Source organism: Coccomyxa subellipsoidea (genome assembly GCF_000258705.1).
Source record: "Coccomyxa subellipsoidea C-169, whole genome shotgun sequence".
Lineage (NCBI taxonomy): Eukaryota > Viridiplantae > Chlorophyta > Trebouxiophyceae > Coccomyxaceae > Coccomyxa > Coccomyxa subellipsoidea.
In genome coordinates this window covers 411,964-425,316 of record NW_005178038.1, presented here as the reverse complement: position 1 = coordinate 425,316, position 13,353 = coordinate 411,964, and the positions used below count along the sequence as shown (strand labels likewise).

Below are 13,353 nucleotides of genomic sequence, written 5' to 3'. Positions count from 1 at the left end.
TGACAAAATGCTGGCGGATCTCCAATCCAAGTTCCTCGTCACAAAATTTGTCACAGATGTGGCTCGAAGGCATCAAACTTATCTCGTTAAAGGCCAGCAAAGGCTCTCACTTCTGAAGCCACAGCATTTCACCTGCCACTCAAGAACCTGGCCCCCACAGCCAAGCCAATCAAAACAGTGTCCTGCGCTGCTCAGATACCAACAAACCTTCTAGGAGACTTCAGGGACTCAGCCCTGCTGTCTCACAAGCTCTACTGCGTTGCCAGCTGGCGCTACGCTGCGCTGTGCTTTGCCACCGCGCTGTCCAGCCTGGCAGCCTTCTCAGTCATCGGCCAGGCCATGGCTGACTCAGCCATCCAGACAGGCTTCACCGGACCTCCCTCCCAGCTCTCCTTCCTGGATCTGCACGATGGTTACTCACCCAAAGAGGCCGAGGCTTTGCTCAAAGCCTGGAGCCCTTATGGGCGGCGGCTGTACCTTCTTGTGGAGGCCATAGACTGCACGGTCTATCATGCCGGGTACCGTGGATTTCTGGTGGTGGTTGCAAATCGACTGGCGGGGGCTTTGAGGGAGAAATGGCCCGCGGTTGTGCATGCGCCGCTCGCGCTGCTAGCAGCGCTGCCAGTGTTGCTGGCTGGCTTGGACTTTCTTGAAGACACTGGGCAGGTGACAACGTGTTTACAGAGCAGATGGAGTGGCGCTATCCTTCTTGTCAGGAGCCGCATGCACGTGCACATCGTTCTGCTGCATGCAAACTCTCTGCTGCGAGCAATCTGGTGTTCTGAGGGTCTTTATCTGCAGCTTGTCCGCAGACGCACCTTGTCAGCCTCCAGCCACTGCAGTTGCAACACCCTGCCTGTGCGTTGTGACCGTGTAATACTGGATGCCACAGGCGTTATGAATGTCCAAAACACAATGGCAATGCTGGGACAGCAAATCACTCATCCATATGCACACTCCCATGTCTCAAATTTGCTTGATTTTTGTTCGACATGGAAGTGTGGCTCGCAAGTTCGCAAAGTCCCCTAGATGTCTGGGCTTTATGAGAGTCAGCAGCTGGGTGTGCCACTGCCTTTGTCGAGGACTCAATAGGCAAACTTTTGCGATATTATACAAGCCTGTGACATGCTCGACAGCAAGGGTGGGACAGGGTTGTGAATTTAGGGCAAAGATCTGCGAGATCTTCTTCTTGCAGATCTTCGTCACCATAGGTAAGCTGAGCTATGCTATTCCCCCAGCCTCCAAGGGGCCCCCCAGCCCCTGCACCGTCAGCCCGTCAAGCCCCGCTAGCCACCGAAGGCCCTGGCCGGGACCCCACCCGAGACCCCGCCCTGAACGCCATCTGGCAAGACGCCACGCTATCCGAGACCTTTAAGCTCACCTACACCCAGCGCCTAGCCGCCATGGCCAGCCGCCTGCAGCGGCCGATCAGTCGAGTGATTTTACAACCCCAAACCACCCTACCCTGGGTCAAGGTTACGTATTCAGAGCTTGCAACCCGCAAGAACCTTGTCACCGCCGTGCTGGCGGCCCTCAAACGCATGCCTAAGCAGCAACACCGCCACGTCCCAAATGCCTGGTTAGCTGCCTCCCATGAGCTCGAACACCATCAGCAGATGCGACTAAAGAGCAACACACCTTCTGAAAGGCAGTAGCGTGGCTATATTGACTTCCGCGAGGTCATCAGAGTGCGCGACAGCCTGCCCCGCGGCTCCCGGGAGCGCCTTCTGCTGTCGTGCTACAGCCGCATTCTGCCCGTCCGCTGTGACCTCAACCGAGTCGCAGTCCTCATGTGCCCAGCATCCGCGGCAGACCTCACTGAAGAGCAGGAACGCAGCGTTACAGAGAGCAACTTTGTCTGCTTGCCATCTGACAAGAGTAAGCTAGCGGTGCTGGTGCTCAGAGAGTTCAAAACCGCAGGCTCACAACGCGTCTGGCGGCATACGCTACCAGGCAGCCTAACCCAGGAGATCTGGCAGTCGCTGCATGCAGAGCCCTGCAAATGGCTGTCCACGACGAAGGCAGGCCAGCCTTACACGACCAAGAACTACAGCAGATGGTGTTGCACCGTGCTGCAGGAGCTGTTTGGCCGCCGACTCACGCTGATGCGCCACAGCTACTTAACTGCTATTGATTGGAACCGCCTAACAATTTCAGACAAGAAGCAGCTGGCGGCTGCGATGTGCCACTCCACAGAGACCCAACAGACATATCGCCAACAGCCTCCACATCCCGTGCAGTCAGCGTCGCCCGGTCGTTGGTTTGGACCAAGTGCTGGCACTCTGAGGCCAGCCTCTCCATCAGTTCGTCCAGCGCGTCTGACAGGACAGTCAGACCGTCTGTTGAAACCTGGAGTTCAGGGTGGACTTGCTGGAGCAACTTATGTATGTACGAGGCCCACCTGAACTCACGCGGTGGTTTCTTCCTTGCTTTGCGCGGCTTTGCCCGAGCGCTGCTGGGCCCTGCAGCATCGTCTTGAGTTGATAGGTCAGCCATCCTGGACCTAGCAGGGCTGGCAAGCCTAGGCAGCAGCTATGGAGGTGTGATAGTACGTACACACCTCTTCGTTTTTTGCAGGCACCAGGCACTTAAGAGCGCAACTATGCAACAGTATTTGCTGCCTGCAGCGAGCATATTCTGCAGGCAGCAGTTGACAACTGTGGACTTGTGGCGGAAGTGCAACTTGGCACAGTGCAACGACTCGCTCGTGCAACCTTTCATCAGCACCTCACGAAGTCTGGCCTCTGCACACAACATCATAAAGGGTTTTGCAGGCAAGTTACCTATTAAAGGCAGTCGTACAATTACTCCAAGGGTGCTGGCCTGGTTACAGTCAGGTACTCGGGACAGCAGTACACGAACGAACAGCCTTGCATCTGGATTCGAACGACCATTTTGTTGGTGGATAGTAACGATAGCACCAGGGTTACAATTGAGGGGCTGCAGGTGAGGCCCACGTGGAGCTGCTGAGCTGTCGGTCAACAGGAAGATCCGATCTGGGGTTGGCTCAACGCAATAGGTGCTTACAATTGCTGGGACAGCTGGTGTACCTGGGTCAAGGGGTATACAATAAAGTTAACTACATACCCCTTGCCTGGGTCTTCGAGTGGCAAGAGCTTTAGCACGCACAATCCAGGCACTATCGCATGTCACAACTGCATGTCATGATCCTGGAAAGGTTGCTCCTGTTGTCCGACTCAGGTACAACAGGAGCATTCTCAGGTCAGATAAGCAGCAACTAGTCTGTGACACCCCAAACGTGGGAGCTATGCAAAACACATGACTCCCGTGCTCCACCTGATCCGGGTGAGCTTCATATTGTTGAAGTGAGTCAAAGCAATCCCTTTCAACTGCCCGTTCATCTTGTCCAAGGCAGTCTACATGTTTCCTAGCGTAGAACACAGCAAGCACTGGAGCTGGGTCTCCGAACAACCTTGCTTGCAATGAGTTGAATGCGCAAGCCCTAGGCCAAGTAGCTATGCCGCAACGCATCGACAGCTGTGAGTTGCTTACTAAGGAGATCATCACAGAACTGCTTGGCGGATCCAGCCCAGGACTTGTCAGCTGCAAGGGCTTGCAGCAATTTGCCTGCTTGGTACACATCACTCGCAGCTGTGTAGTGGCGCGTGCCGTCCAGTGTGCCCTCGTCCCAGTCAGCCAACCTGAAATCCTCAGGCAATTCTGCGCTGCTGCGGCACGCCAAATCAAGATCTACCAAGATGACCGCATCGCGCCGGACAGGGTGCTGCCAGACCACATTGGGTGCCCGCGGATCTCGGTGGCGCAGCCCCTTTGAGTGCAGCATGCTCAGACCCTGCAGCAGGCCTCGCCCCACTGCCTTGAACGACTGCATTGCGGGAAAGAACTTAGAAGCTGCCACATGCATATCAACATCAAGGCTGTTTCGCACAATCTCATGACATGCCAACTTGGCTAACTGAACGATGGAAAGCAGTCACCAGGTGATGAATGTGGTGGTGTGTCATGGCTCTGTTCACTCCATGCACACATGTATCAAGTAGCTGATGAAGCACACCTGCTCATTCTCCGGCGGGGCATGCAGGAGATCAGGGCCAAAGAGAGGCATGTTGACATGCACTTTGTCTTTGGTCACGACCAGTGTTGCAGATGGCGAGCCATTCTTGTCATTGCCGAGATCATGCACAGCCTTGAAGGTGACCAGCTCGGTGAAGTTGGCCTTCAGGTAGGCATCAAGATCTTGGTACTCCAGTCCTTCAGGAACCTGCACCTCACATAGGCTGAGAAGCATACAACTTGAGGGTGTGTGCATGGTGGTTGGCGCAGGTTGATGAGGCCAACAGTCTTTAACTTGGCCTCCACCCTTTAAATGCATATTCTTATAAGCAGCAATAGCAGCCAATCGCAGCAAGGTGACTGACCTGCGGCCACTCTTGTTGATAGAATGCATGACATGGCAACCGCTGTCCCGGAGATGCCAGACATTCTCCGCGTCCTCTGCCTTGATTGGGTTTGCGTGCCAGCACTTGCCCATCACAAGCAAAGCCCGGAACATGGCAGCAACACACAACAACACCTCCGCGCGATGCACGGGATTGCTGATGTCAAACTGCTGGGTTTCATATGTGACCTGCATACACAGTCGCGTATATGCAGTGTCGCTCAGGATCTCCTCGCGCAAACTATCATAGATATTGCATATGTAGTTCATTACCACAGATCTCACCTCGCCATTCAGATTCAGACAGAAAAACTGGAGGTAGTTGCCAGCCGCAGCATACGCCAGCGTGCCATCTACAGGGGCGTAGTGCCGAACATTGCAGACCGCAGCCTTTTTCACAATGTCATCATAGGCAGAGTTGAAGTCGCCTTGCTTCTGCAATCACATCACATTGAGACACTGGACGCGACCCTTGCCGGCCTCATTTTCTGTAAACAACAGGGAAACACATTTGGTCAAGTATGCTGCTGTTGGCAACGCCCGGCAAACAAGGGCAGTATGTGTGTGCAGTCAGAGCACATGCGTCAACAAGATATAGGCTGCAAGTCACCTCGTCTTGCCCTGTGACCGCATGCCGAAGCGCCACAATGATGCTGCAGTCAGGTCGAGTGCCTGCCTCGACCGCAGATGCTGCTGAGCGTGAAAATGATACTGTTGCATCCCGATGCGTTTGATAGCTGAGCTGGTAGCCATCGCCCGCCGCTTCGGCCAGCCGTTGCATGAAGTGACCAATGAGGCGTTCTGATCCACCACTGATTGTGAGCTGCTCGTTGCCGTCTGTTGACTGCGCCTACAGGACACATTGCAAAGCAGTTGATCATAGGGATTGAAACTCATGAGCAGCTGTCCCGGTGGCCAAGGAACGAGATGTTTGTACCATCAGCTGCAGGCATGATTAGGCTTTGAAAACACTTACATTGACCACACGGTCAGTCACACATGCGGCCAGTTTTCCATCAAGTGGGACGATCTTGTCCTGCCACACGCTTGCATCCTCATCGATCAGTGCCGCATACAGCCAGGGCGCAACAGGCAGCTTGCGGGGAACCTTCTCTGTGATTAAGCCCACCAAGCCTCCTAGCGGCCAACCAGAGGGCAGCGGACCCACAAGATCAGCCACAACCTTGCTTGGATCGCCTGCAACATCCCCAACAACACAAAGGGCATGGAGTATTTGATGATGCCCTGGACGACAGGCAAAGGCAGTGGGTGTGCAATTGTGGCAAGCATGACCAACCACTTACGTTTGCTTTTTTTCAGTGGAGGCTCTTGTGACCCTGCACGCGACAAAGCAATTGTTACCATCTAGCTGCTGCTGCATTGTGCTAGTGGACCTCAACTAAGCTGCAGCAAGCGCGAGGTCAGCAAGGACAGCCACACAGTGCACAGCAACAAGGTGGCAAGTGCAACCTGCAAAGGCCGCTTTTGCAAACGGTCGCTGACTATAAGACCTTCAAGTACACCCGTTTGGTCCCTCACTCGTAGCAACAGCAGCGGTAAACAGCTTAGGCAAAACAAGAGTGGCACACACAAACAAACCTCTTGTAAGACTACAAAGGGCAGACGTGGTGGCAACCGTCTAGTTGCAAATGGACCACGCGATGCTCTGCGGCGGGCTGTTACCCAGTGCAAGTGCAGACTGTGTTGATCATGTGTGCTGCCAACCAGCATTTAAAGTACAGTATGGACACACTGTGTGGCTCTGAATAGGTCTGCTGGAAGCTCAAGAAGTCCACAACACAGCCTAGTTGCACACAGCACAGCAGCGGCTACAGCACAGCTTTGCTGCAACGGTCATCATCTGGGCGCCAGCAAGGGCCTCACCTACTGGGGTAATCAGCTGCGTCTGCAGGGCCATCCGCTCCCAGGCCTGGCGCAAATCCTTCTCATATGCAACTAGCCGAGCCTTCTCCTCTGTGTAGCTGTCTATAAGTTTCTGGGGCTTCTCGTCCTCAATGGCCTTTTCTATCTTCTTCTGCTGCTCCCCAATCTGCTGCTCAGTACGCTGCACCTCCGACCAAAGCCTGTCTATCGACTGCTGCGCCATCTGCACAGCATTCCAGTACATCCTTTGGCACTTGCGCAATCTGCTGACACTTCAAATTGGTTGGCGCAGGTTGCTTGCACTCTCTTATAATGATCAAATAGACACGCCTCCCAAGCACCATGCACTATGCAACGATGAGGTGATTGCACTGAAATCGTTCAAGACAGGGCAATTGGTGTGCAGCACACAATCAGGAGCACAATACCTGTGTAACTTCTTGAGCGGACTCCTTGCCACGGCTTCAAATAGGAACAGCCTGCAAAAGGAGGAGAGTTTTGAAAGCTGACAAGTGGAGAGGGAACACACACTTCTCATCGACATGGATGTGAAAGTATACGCTGAGACTCTTCACAGCTTCAACATCCCTGCTGCAAAACAAGGCTTTGAAAAATATACACATAGGCAAAGATACAGACGATAAAGAAAGAAGAAGAATACCAAGACAAAATAGACGCTTCTGAGACTGAACAGAGATCGATTGGCGTTACGCCATCAGGTGGTTGCTGTGAAGATTACAAAGGCGTCGAAATTACATTGACGGTCTCAGAGCTGTGCACAAAAAGTGCACTCTTTACAAGAGAGCATACGGCGAAAGCAACCATCGGACACCTGTCGGACCCTTAAGAGGGCTTATTAAACCAGTACCTGAGAATACTAGAGGAGAAAAGTGAATACCTGGTGTCTGATATGCCACCCTCTGCTGTCTCTGCCTGTGCGAAAATTACCCCGAGAACCAGCCTTGTGCAGCAAATGACGATAAGTGGAGTTCGAATGTCATGTTTTTGTAACCACAGCGTTCAAAATTCCGTGGAATACGTCTGCACCCAGTGCAACGGGTGTCCCCGTCCGTACTGGAATGTGTAGCTAGTAAGGATGACGCAACCCTGGAGTAAAGGTGACTACTCGCCTTGAGGGCTCCCCCGGGACAACCCCATGTGTGCCCCATCGAAATCTGGAGCCTGCGTATACGAATTTGGGGTTTCACTCAGCTGAACTGCAAAGTGCAGCACATTCTGTCTACAAGACTCAGCGAAGCTCTTCATATCCTTCTATCTTCCACTGAGAGACAAGGACCAGGATGGCTTCTGCTGCTGCTGTTCCAGCTGGGGCTCACCCGCCCGTCATCTCCTTGGCGAACTTTGAGGAGCGGAAGGAGGAGATCACACAGCAGCTCATGCATGCTGCCACCACCAGTGGTAAGCTTTCATGTACCGTGTCTCGCATCTGCGCATGAGGGCGGCCATTGCGATTTACACCAAACCAGTTGCCACCGGCAAGGTTTCTGACATCTACACATTAGGCGCCTTTCGCGGTATCAGCAGTGGCTTAGGGCATTAGAGAAGGTGTCTTGGTGTGCTTGTTGTGTCGGATGGCTCTGGAGGCTCTATGCTTCACGGTGCGCCAGGGTAACTAGGTTTTCAGCTTGGAGAGGCTGATGTCCCGCAATTGAGTGCGCAATCCTGACGGGGTTGTCGTGTTGAGTGTGCCTAACTGTTGACATTTCGCGCAGGCTTCTTCTACGTCCGAGACCATGGTATGAGCAGTTCTCGTCTCCTTACCGATATCATGCCCTGTCACACAAAATAGTCCTGCCAACAAACGTGAACGAGTGGAGGCTTCTGAAGCCTGAAAAATCTGCTCCGCATGCTTGGAAGAGTTTGCGACGGGATAATAAATGGCGTACCCCCACAGGTGTCGAGCAGTCGTTGATCGACCGTGAGTTTGAAGTCAACTCCAGGTATGCCGAGCCCATATTCAGCTGCTTGACAGGCTGAAATGACGTGATATGATAGGCTGATACCATTGTGATATTCATTGCCTGAGCGCTACCTCCGGTCCATCAGGTACTTCAAGGACCTGCCGGCGGATGTGAAGGCCGACCTGCCGCAAGTGAACTGGGCCAAGCACGAGCTTCTGGGCCACGAAATTGGCAACAGGGTCAGCGGTATGTCACTTACTCTTTTCGCTCTCCTTTGTAATCACGAGCGCAGTCTTTTGTGACTTCAGCACAGGCGTTACCTCCACGTTTACGTCACAATTGAAGACACATGCTGCATTACAAGTATTCCTAGTGGCCAGTATGTGACTTCTGATCGACATTCAGCTTGCAAAATGTAGCTGTGTCCCATCAGGCCATGGCTTGTGCAGTCAGACACGCATATGACATCCTCCTGTATTGCATGCCCTATGGCAGCCTATTGCTGTGCTGGCTGTTCCATCTGAATCGGTGTTGCACCTCCAGAGGGCGTGGTTCGCGAGGGCCACTTCAAGTGGTGGGAGACCCACAAGGTGGCCGACACAGCCTACCCGGATGAGAAGCTCCTCCCCGGCTTCAAGTATGCTCCCGCTCGCTTCACGACCAGCCTGTTCTCCTGACAGCCACACATGTTGCTGCATGCGCTCCATCCCGGCAGAGTGCTGCATTGCAAAAGCTACCCAAGCGACAATTCCCTGACATCACTTCTCAGCGGGGACGCTGCTTGTCTCAATAGGAGCACGGCCAATTGTTGCACTCTAGAGACCACCGCTGGAAGGCAGCCTGCTGATGAAGATATACACTCAAGTGCGTGGTTTTGACCCTGGTGGGGCCTGATGGGTGGTGCGGTGGCTGCAGGTCTACCACCAAGGAGTTCATGGCGGCCATGCCATCGGTGTACAATCGCATCCTGTCCTGCATTGCGCTGGGCCTGGGCTACCCCGAGGACTTCTTCAAGGAGGTGCTCATCCTCTTCTCAGACAGCACAATGCTTGCCTCCCTTCTTCTGCTAGGCTGTGGTGGGATGGACACCACCCGGTCAATTCCTTCTGACCGCAATGACTGCATCACATCTTTGCATGCAAGCAAGACAAGCGAGACAGAAGCGCATATGGCGGACAGGATCTTCCATCATGGGCCCTTGTTCTTTGAGCCGCACTCTGAGTCCTGGGGATGTGCGTGCAGGCCTCCAACCCGCACGACCCCGACAACTACAGCGTGTTTGTGGTCAACTACTACCCGCCCACCGAGGGCGTTACCTGGAAGCCCGACACCCAGCGCATCACCGCGCACACCGACGAGACTCTCGTCACCCTGCTCTTCACCAGCCCAGGTGTGTTGCTGTGCCGTAATTTGCTTGCTTCATGCTCTGCTGAAGTCGAGCTTGTAGAACCTTGTGAGAGTGCAAGGCACCAAACATCACTGCACAAACTGGCGAGATCCTCATCACCCTGCTCTTCACCAGCCCAGGTGCGCGTGCTGCAGCGCTCCCTCTCTGTGGCTACTTCCTTCTTTTGTGAGCTCGGCGCGATGTCATGAACTGCGCATTCTGATGAGATCATCACCACCCTCCTCTTCATCAGCCCAGATGCGCTGCATTGGCCGCTCCCTGACTAACATGAAGTGCGATGTGTCTTCAGGCTCGGCGGGCCTAGAGCTGGCAGCCGGCAAGGATGGCAAGGCTGTGGACAGCCAGACGGGCCACTACCAGGTAACATATATACCTTCTGCTGTGCTGAAAAGTGGTGCACTCTTCTATGAAAAGGCAACAGGGCCACTGAAAGGGTAAACCCTTCAGCTGTGCTGAGAACTGGTGCACAGTTGTATGGACTGGCAGCAGGGCTACTGCAAGGCCTGCGCCACACGCCACTTCCAGCTCACAGCATCTTTTAAGGCTTGCCAACGCCGACAGTCAGCCTGCAAGAGCCTTCTAACAACCTCTTCATCCTGCCTCAGATGAGCAACGGAAAGCTCTGAGGGCATCTTCTTTTAAAGGAACCCCCTGCAGAGGCAGAGAACTGGGCCAATGTGGTGCAGCACTTTGACAGGCTGCGTCCTTCCTGTTGAGAGCACCAACGCAGGCATAGGCTTTACACATGCGTATTGAAGGCCAGACTTGGGCTGAGCTTGACATGGTGGAAAAGGTGCCAAGATAGGCCGAGTTGGAAGGCTGTCATAGAAACGCTGCTGCGACGCACCTAAGCCTACTGTGGCTTGGATAGGCGTGTAATAATAGTGATAATTGAAGGCTAGAGTGCCCGTGTGCAGGTGGACTCCTGGCATCCATGCCCCCACATTCCCGGGTGCATCACGGTCAACGTCGGGGACTCCCTGCAGGCCTGGAGCGACGGCATTTTGAAGTCCAACTACCACCGCGTCAGGATGCCCAACCCCGGCGAGCCCGCGGTGCGTCGCAGGCTTTCATTGTTTGCTCTAAAGGCCAAGGATGCCGCAGCATGATATACCTCAGCATTCTCCAGCCCTCCTGTCTCCAGACAGCACTGGCTATCTTTATCATGCCCAAGCCTGCAGAGCCCACAGTGCACTGCAGTCCTCTCTCTGTCATCAGGCTCAATTCCTGCTTTTAAGGGGCTCTGCAGTTCGCTATTTCTGCTTCCAGTCTCGCGGCAGCGCTACCTGTTCTTGTCATGTGCACCGTTGGCAAGCAGCCCTACGGATGTGCTTCGCCGGAGCTCTATACTGAGCATAGCACTGAACAGTGCCAGGTAGATAATGTCATAGATAGAGGTCGTGCAGACTGGTGACATGCGGCATGTGATGTGACCCCTGGCATTATTCCACGCAGGGCGAGAGGTACTCGATGGGCTACTTTGTGTGGCCCCGCTACAAGGATGTCATCCAGGGCCCGCAGAAGAAGTACCCGGGCATCACCTTTGCGCGGTTCATGGACGTTAAGTCCAAGGGCTTCGGCTATGTGCTGAGCCCTGACCAGGAGGTCTTCGAGGATGCGCAGAACAAGGACGTCGTTCTGGGCATGCCCATTGTCTCCGATGGCATCGCCGTGGCATCCTGAGTGCAGGGTGTCCTGGGCATGCCAGCCAGAGACAGAGCCCCGCAAACGCTGCATCTTGAGTTCTTCAGGAGCAGATTATGGGCGGGTGTTTATCGCCGGGTGCATGAGCAGTCAGCGCTGGCCGCTTGGTCGCCTGCGGGCCCGTGTTTTGGAAAGGCATTGCCACTGCACTCTGGCTCCCCAGGGAGCAGCGGCCGTGTGAGGGTTCATTCAGATAAGGCTTTAGAAGTGTTGAAGCCAGTCAGACCATTATAATCAGAGCTTGCAGCGCCCTAAAGTGCTCAGTCATGCCTATGTTGCGGAAAGCTGGTGAGTTTATAAAAAAAATTTATGCAAGCTGCCTGAGTGCATGCTTGCTCTTCCTCTCAGCCAGCACTTTTGTTGCACCATGATTGGCAGGAGTGCTTAGCATGTGATGTATGTGTACGTATGATGTCAAGGTCCTGACAGCGGTCCAGCATCCTGAGCGCTCAGCTGAGCTGAGCTGGGTTGATGCCAAGACCGATATCTGTATGATGGAGTGTCCAGAGGGGCATGCAGACAATCTGAGACGGAAGTCATGCTGGGGATGCACCGTGACCGTGACATTTTGGGTGTGTGCTGCACTCAGAGACGGCTGCTGTCAGACGCGCATGATTGTACAATGCTATTGAAACGCCTGCTTTCCCAAACCAGAATACTGTTGAAGGTTTAGGAGGACGTATAGGTGCCTTGCTCCTGCCACCTGTAGCTGTTTGTACCTAGAGCGGTGGTGTGCATGTTTGCGTTCAGAGGGAAGATTTGAGCAGCCCTGCTGCAAGGGAATCATGGTGCGACATGCGGCCGGCAACAGCCTGTGCTGCCTGGCTGATTCAGACAAAGACATGATGGACGGTTGACGATTTGGGAGCGCAGCAATAAATAACGATCTGGGAGCTCAGATAGCCTGAGGATGTAAGGGATTTGATGTCAGCACCGATCACGTTCCAGTCACAGAAGATGCACTGCAAGCGCTTGTGCATTTTGAAGCTACCCAGGGAGGAAGAGACTCCCTTCACACCCTCCCACAGGTGATGTCAATACTTGAGACTTAGCTTCACACATTCCATTATGAAAGGAAACAAGGCTCCATCGCAGCAGCCAGCATGGCATCCGTCGGGCTGATTAGACTCCCTTTTCTGCCCAGGCTGCAATTTATTTATCAATGTCACTCGTTTCCGCTTCTGCAGCCCGCAACTCTGTGGGGCCAGTAAGGTCACTCCGGGTTAGGTCAGGATGCGCGGCGCTAAAGCCAAAAAGGCAGTCAGCTCATCTGACTGCCTTTTTGCATTGCATTGAATTGCATGCCGAGCACATCATGTGCTCGGCATGCAATTTATACAATCCTGGTCCGTGTAACAGAAAACTGGACTTGCAGGAAATTCAAATCGAGCTTGAATCAGCCACCTATGGCTACCTCAAAACAAATGCAGCGGTGGCCGCCAGCCACAAGGGCGGCTGGCGCCAAATAAACAGGGGGTTAGATATAGAACCCCCTGGTTTAATTTAGTTTGATTTACCTGCCAGGGGAACTAGCCACAGGGCCATAATTCAACGAACGACTGCCTGAGGCGCCTACACATTCCAGACTAATATTTCCAGTACGGACGGGGACACCTGTTGCACTGTGTGCAGACATATTCCTCTGAACTCCAAAGGCTGTGGTTACATGAAGATGACATTCGAAGTCCACGTATCTTCATTTACTGCACAAGGCTGGTTCTTTGTGTAATTTTCGCACAGGCTTTGGCCTGGGCAGAGACAGCAGACGGGTGACTTATCAGACTCCAGGTATTCACTTTCTCCTCCAGTATTCTCAGACTCTGGTTCAATAAGCCTCTTGAGGGACCGACAGGTGTCCGATAGTTGCTTTCGCCGTATGCTCTCCTGTAAAGAGTGCACTTTTTGTGCACAGCTCTGAGACCGTCAATGTATTTTCGACGCCTTTGTAACCACCTGATGGCGTTATGCCAATCAATATTTGTTTGTTCAGTCTCAGAAGCGTCTATTCTGTCTTG

The 13,353-nt window shown here is 53.6% G+C and overlaps 4 protein-coding genes across 4 annotated transcripts; 2 read left to right on the top strand and 2 right to left on the bottom strand.

The window, feature by feature from the left end:
* Positions 1-7: 7 nt before the first annotated feature.
* Positions 8-2,592, top strand: COCSUDRAFT_61880 (hypothetical protein; the record flags this gene model as incomplete). The annotated part of the gene is made up of 6 exons (XM_005648942.1): positions 8-58; positions 196-666; positions 1,239-1,436; positions 1,680-1,895; positions 2,079-2,234; positions 2,578-2,592. The coding sequence occupies 6 exons, from the start codon at positions 8-10 to the stop codon at positions 2,590-2,592; spliced, it is 1,107 nt and encodes a 368-aa protein (XP_005648999.1).
* Positions 2,224-2,421, bottom strand: COCSUDRAFT_83648 (hypothetical protein; the record flags this gene model as incomplete). Its single annotated transcript, XM_005649443.1, has 1 exon — positions 2,224-2,421. A coding segment is annotated over one exon (198 nt), but the record flags the coding sequence as incomplete, so codon positions are not given.
* An 871-nt stretch (positions 2,593-3,463) lies between the features above and the next one.
* Positions 3,464-6,527, bottom strand: COCSUDRAFT_61879 (hypothetical protein; the record flags this gene model as incomplete). The annotated part of the gene is made up of 7 exons (XM_005648941.1): positions 3,464-3,847; positions 4,037-4,243; positions 4,463-4,609; positions 4,706-4,855; positions 5,031-5,270; positions 5,397-5,617; positions 6,305-6,527. The coding sequence occupies 7 exons, from the start codon at positions 6,525-6,527 to the stop codon at positions 3,464-3,466; spliced, it is 1,572 nt and encodes a 523-aa protein (XP_005648998.1).
* Positions 6,528-7,481: 954 nt separating this feature from the next.
* COCSUDRAFT_52967 (Clavaminate synthase-like protein) lies at positions 7,482-12,272 on the top strand. The gene is made up of 10 exons (XM_005648940.1): positions 7,482-7,723; positions 8,038-8,061; positions 8,220-8,265; positions 8,372-8,472; positions 8,770-8,863; positions 9,142-9,244; positions 9,469-9,616; positions 9,924-9,994; positions 10,552-10,689; positions 11,090-12,272. Exons 1-10 carry the CDS (start codon positions 7,606-7,608, stop codon positions 11,315-11,317), a joined length of 1,071 nt encoding a protein of 356 aa, XP_005648997.1. The 5' UTR covers positions 7,482-7,605; the 3' UTR covers positions 11,318-12,272.
* The last annotated feature ends 1,081 nt before the right edge of the window (positions 12,273-13,353 follow it).

Coding starts and splice junctions, on each gene's coding strand:
- COCSUDRAFT_52967 (XM_005648940.1), top strand. CDS start 7,606: ATGGCTTCTGCTGCTGCTGTTCCAGCTGGGGCTCACCCGCCCGTCATC. Junction 8,473..8,769: donor AATTGGCAACAGGGTCAGCG/GTATGTCACTTA, acceptor TTGCACCTCCAG/AGGGCGTGGTTCGCGAGGGC. Junction 8,864..9,141: donor AAGCTCCTCCCCGGCTTCAA/GTATGCTCCCGC, acceptor CGGTGGCTGCAG/GTCTACCACCAAGGAGTTCA.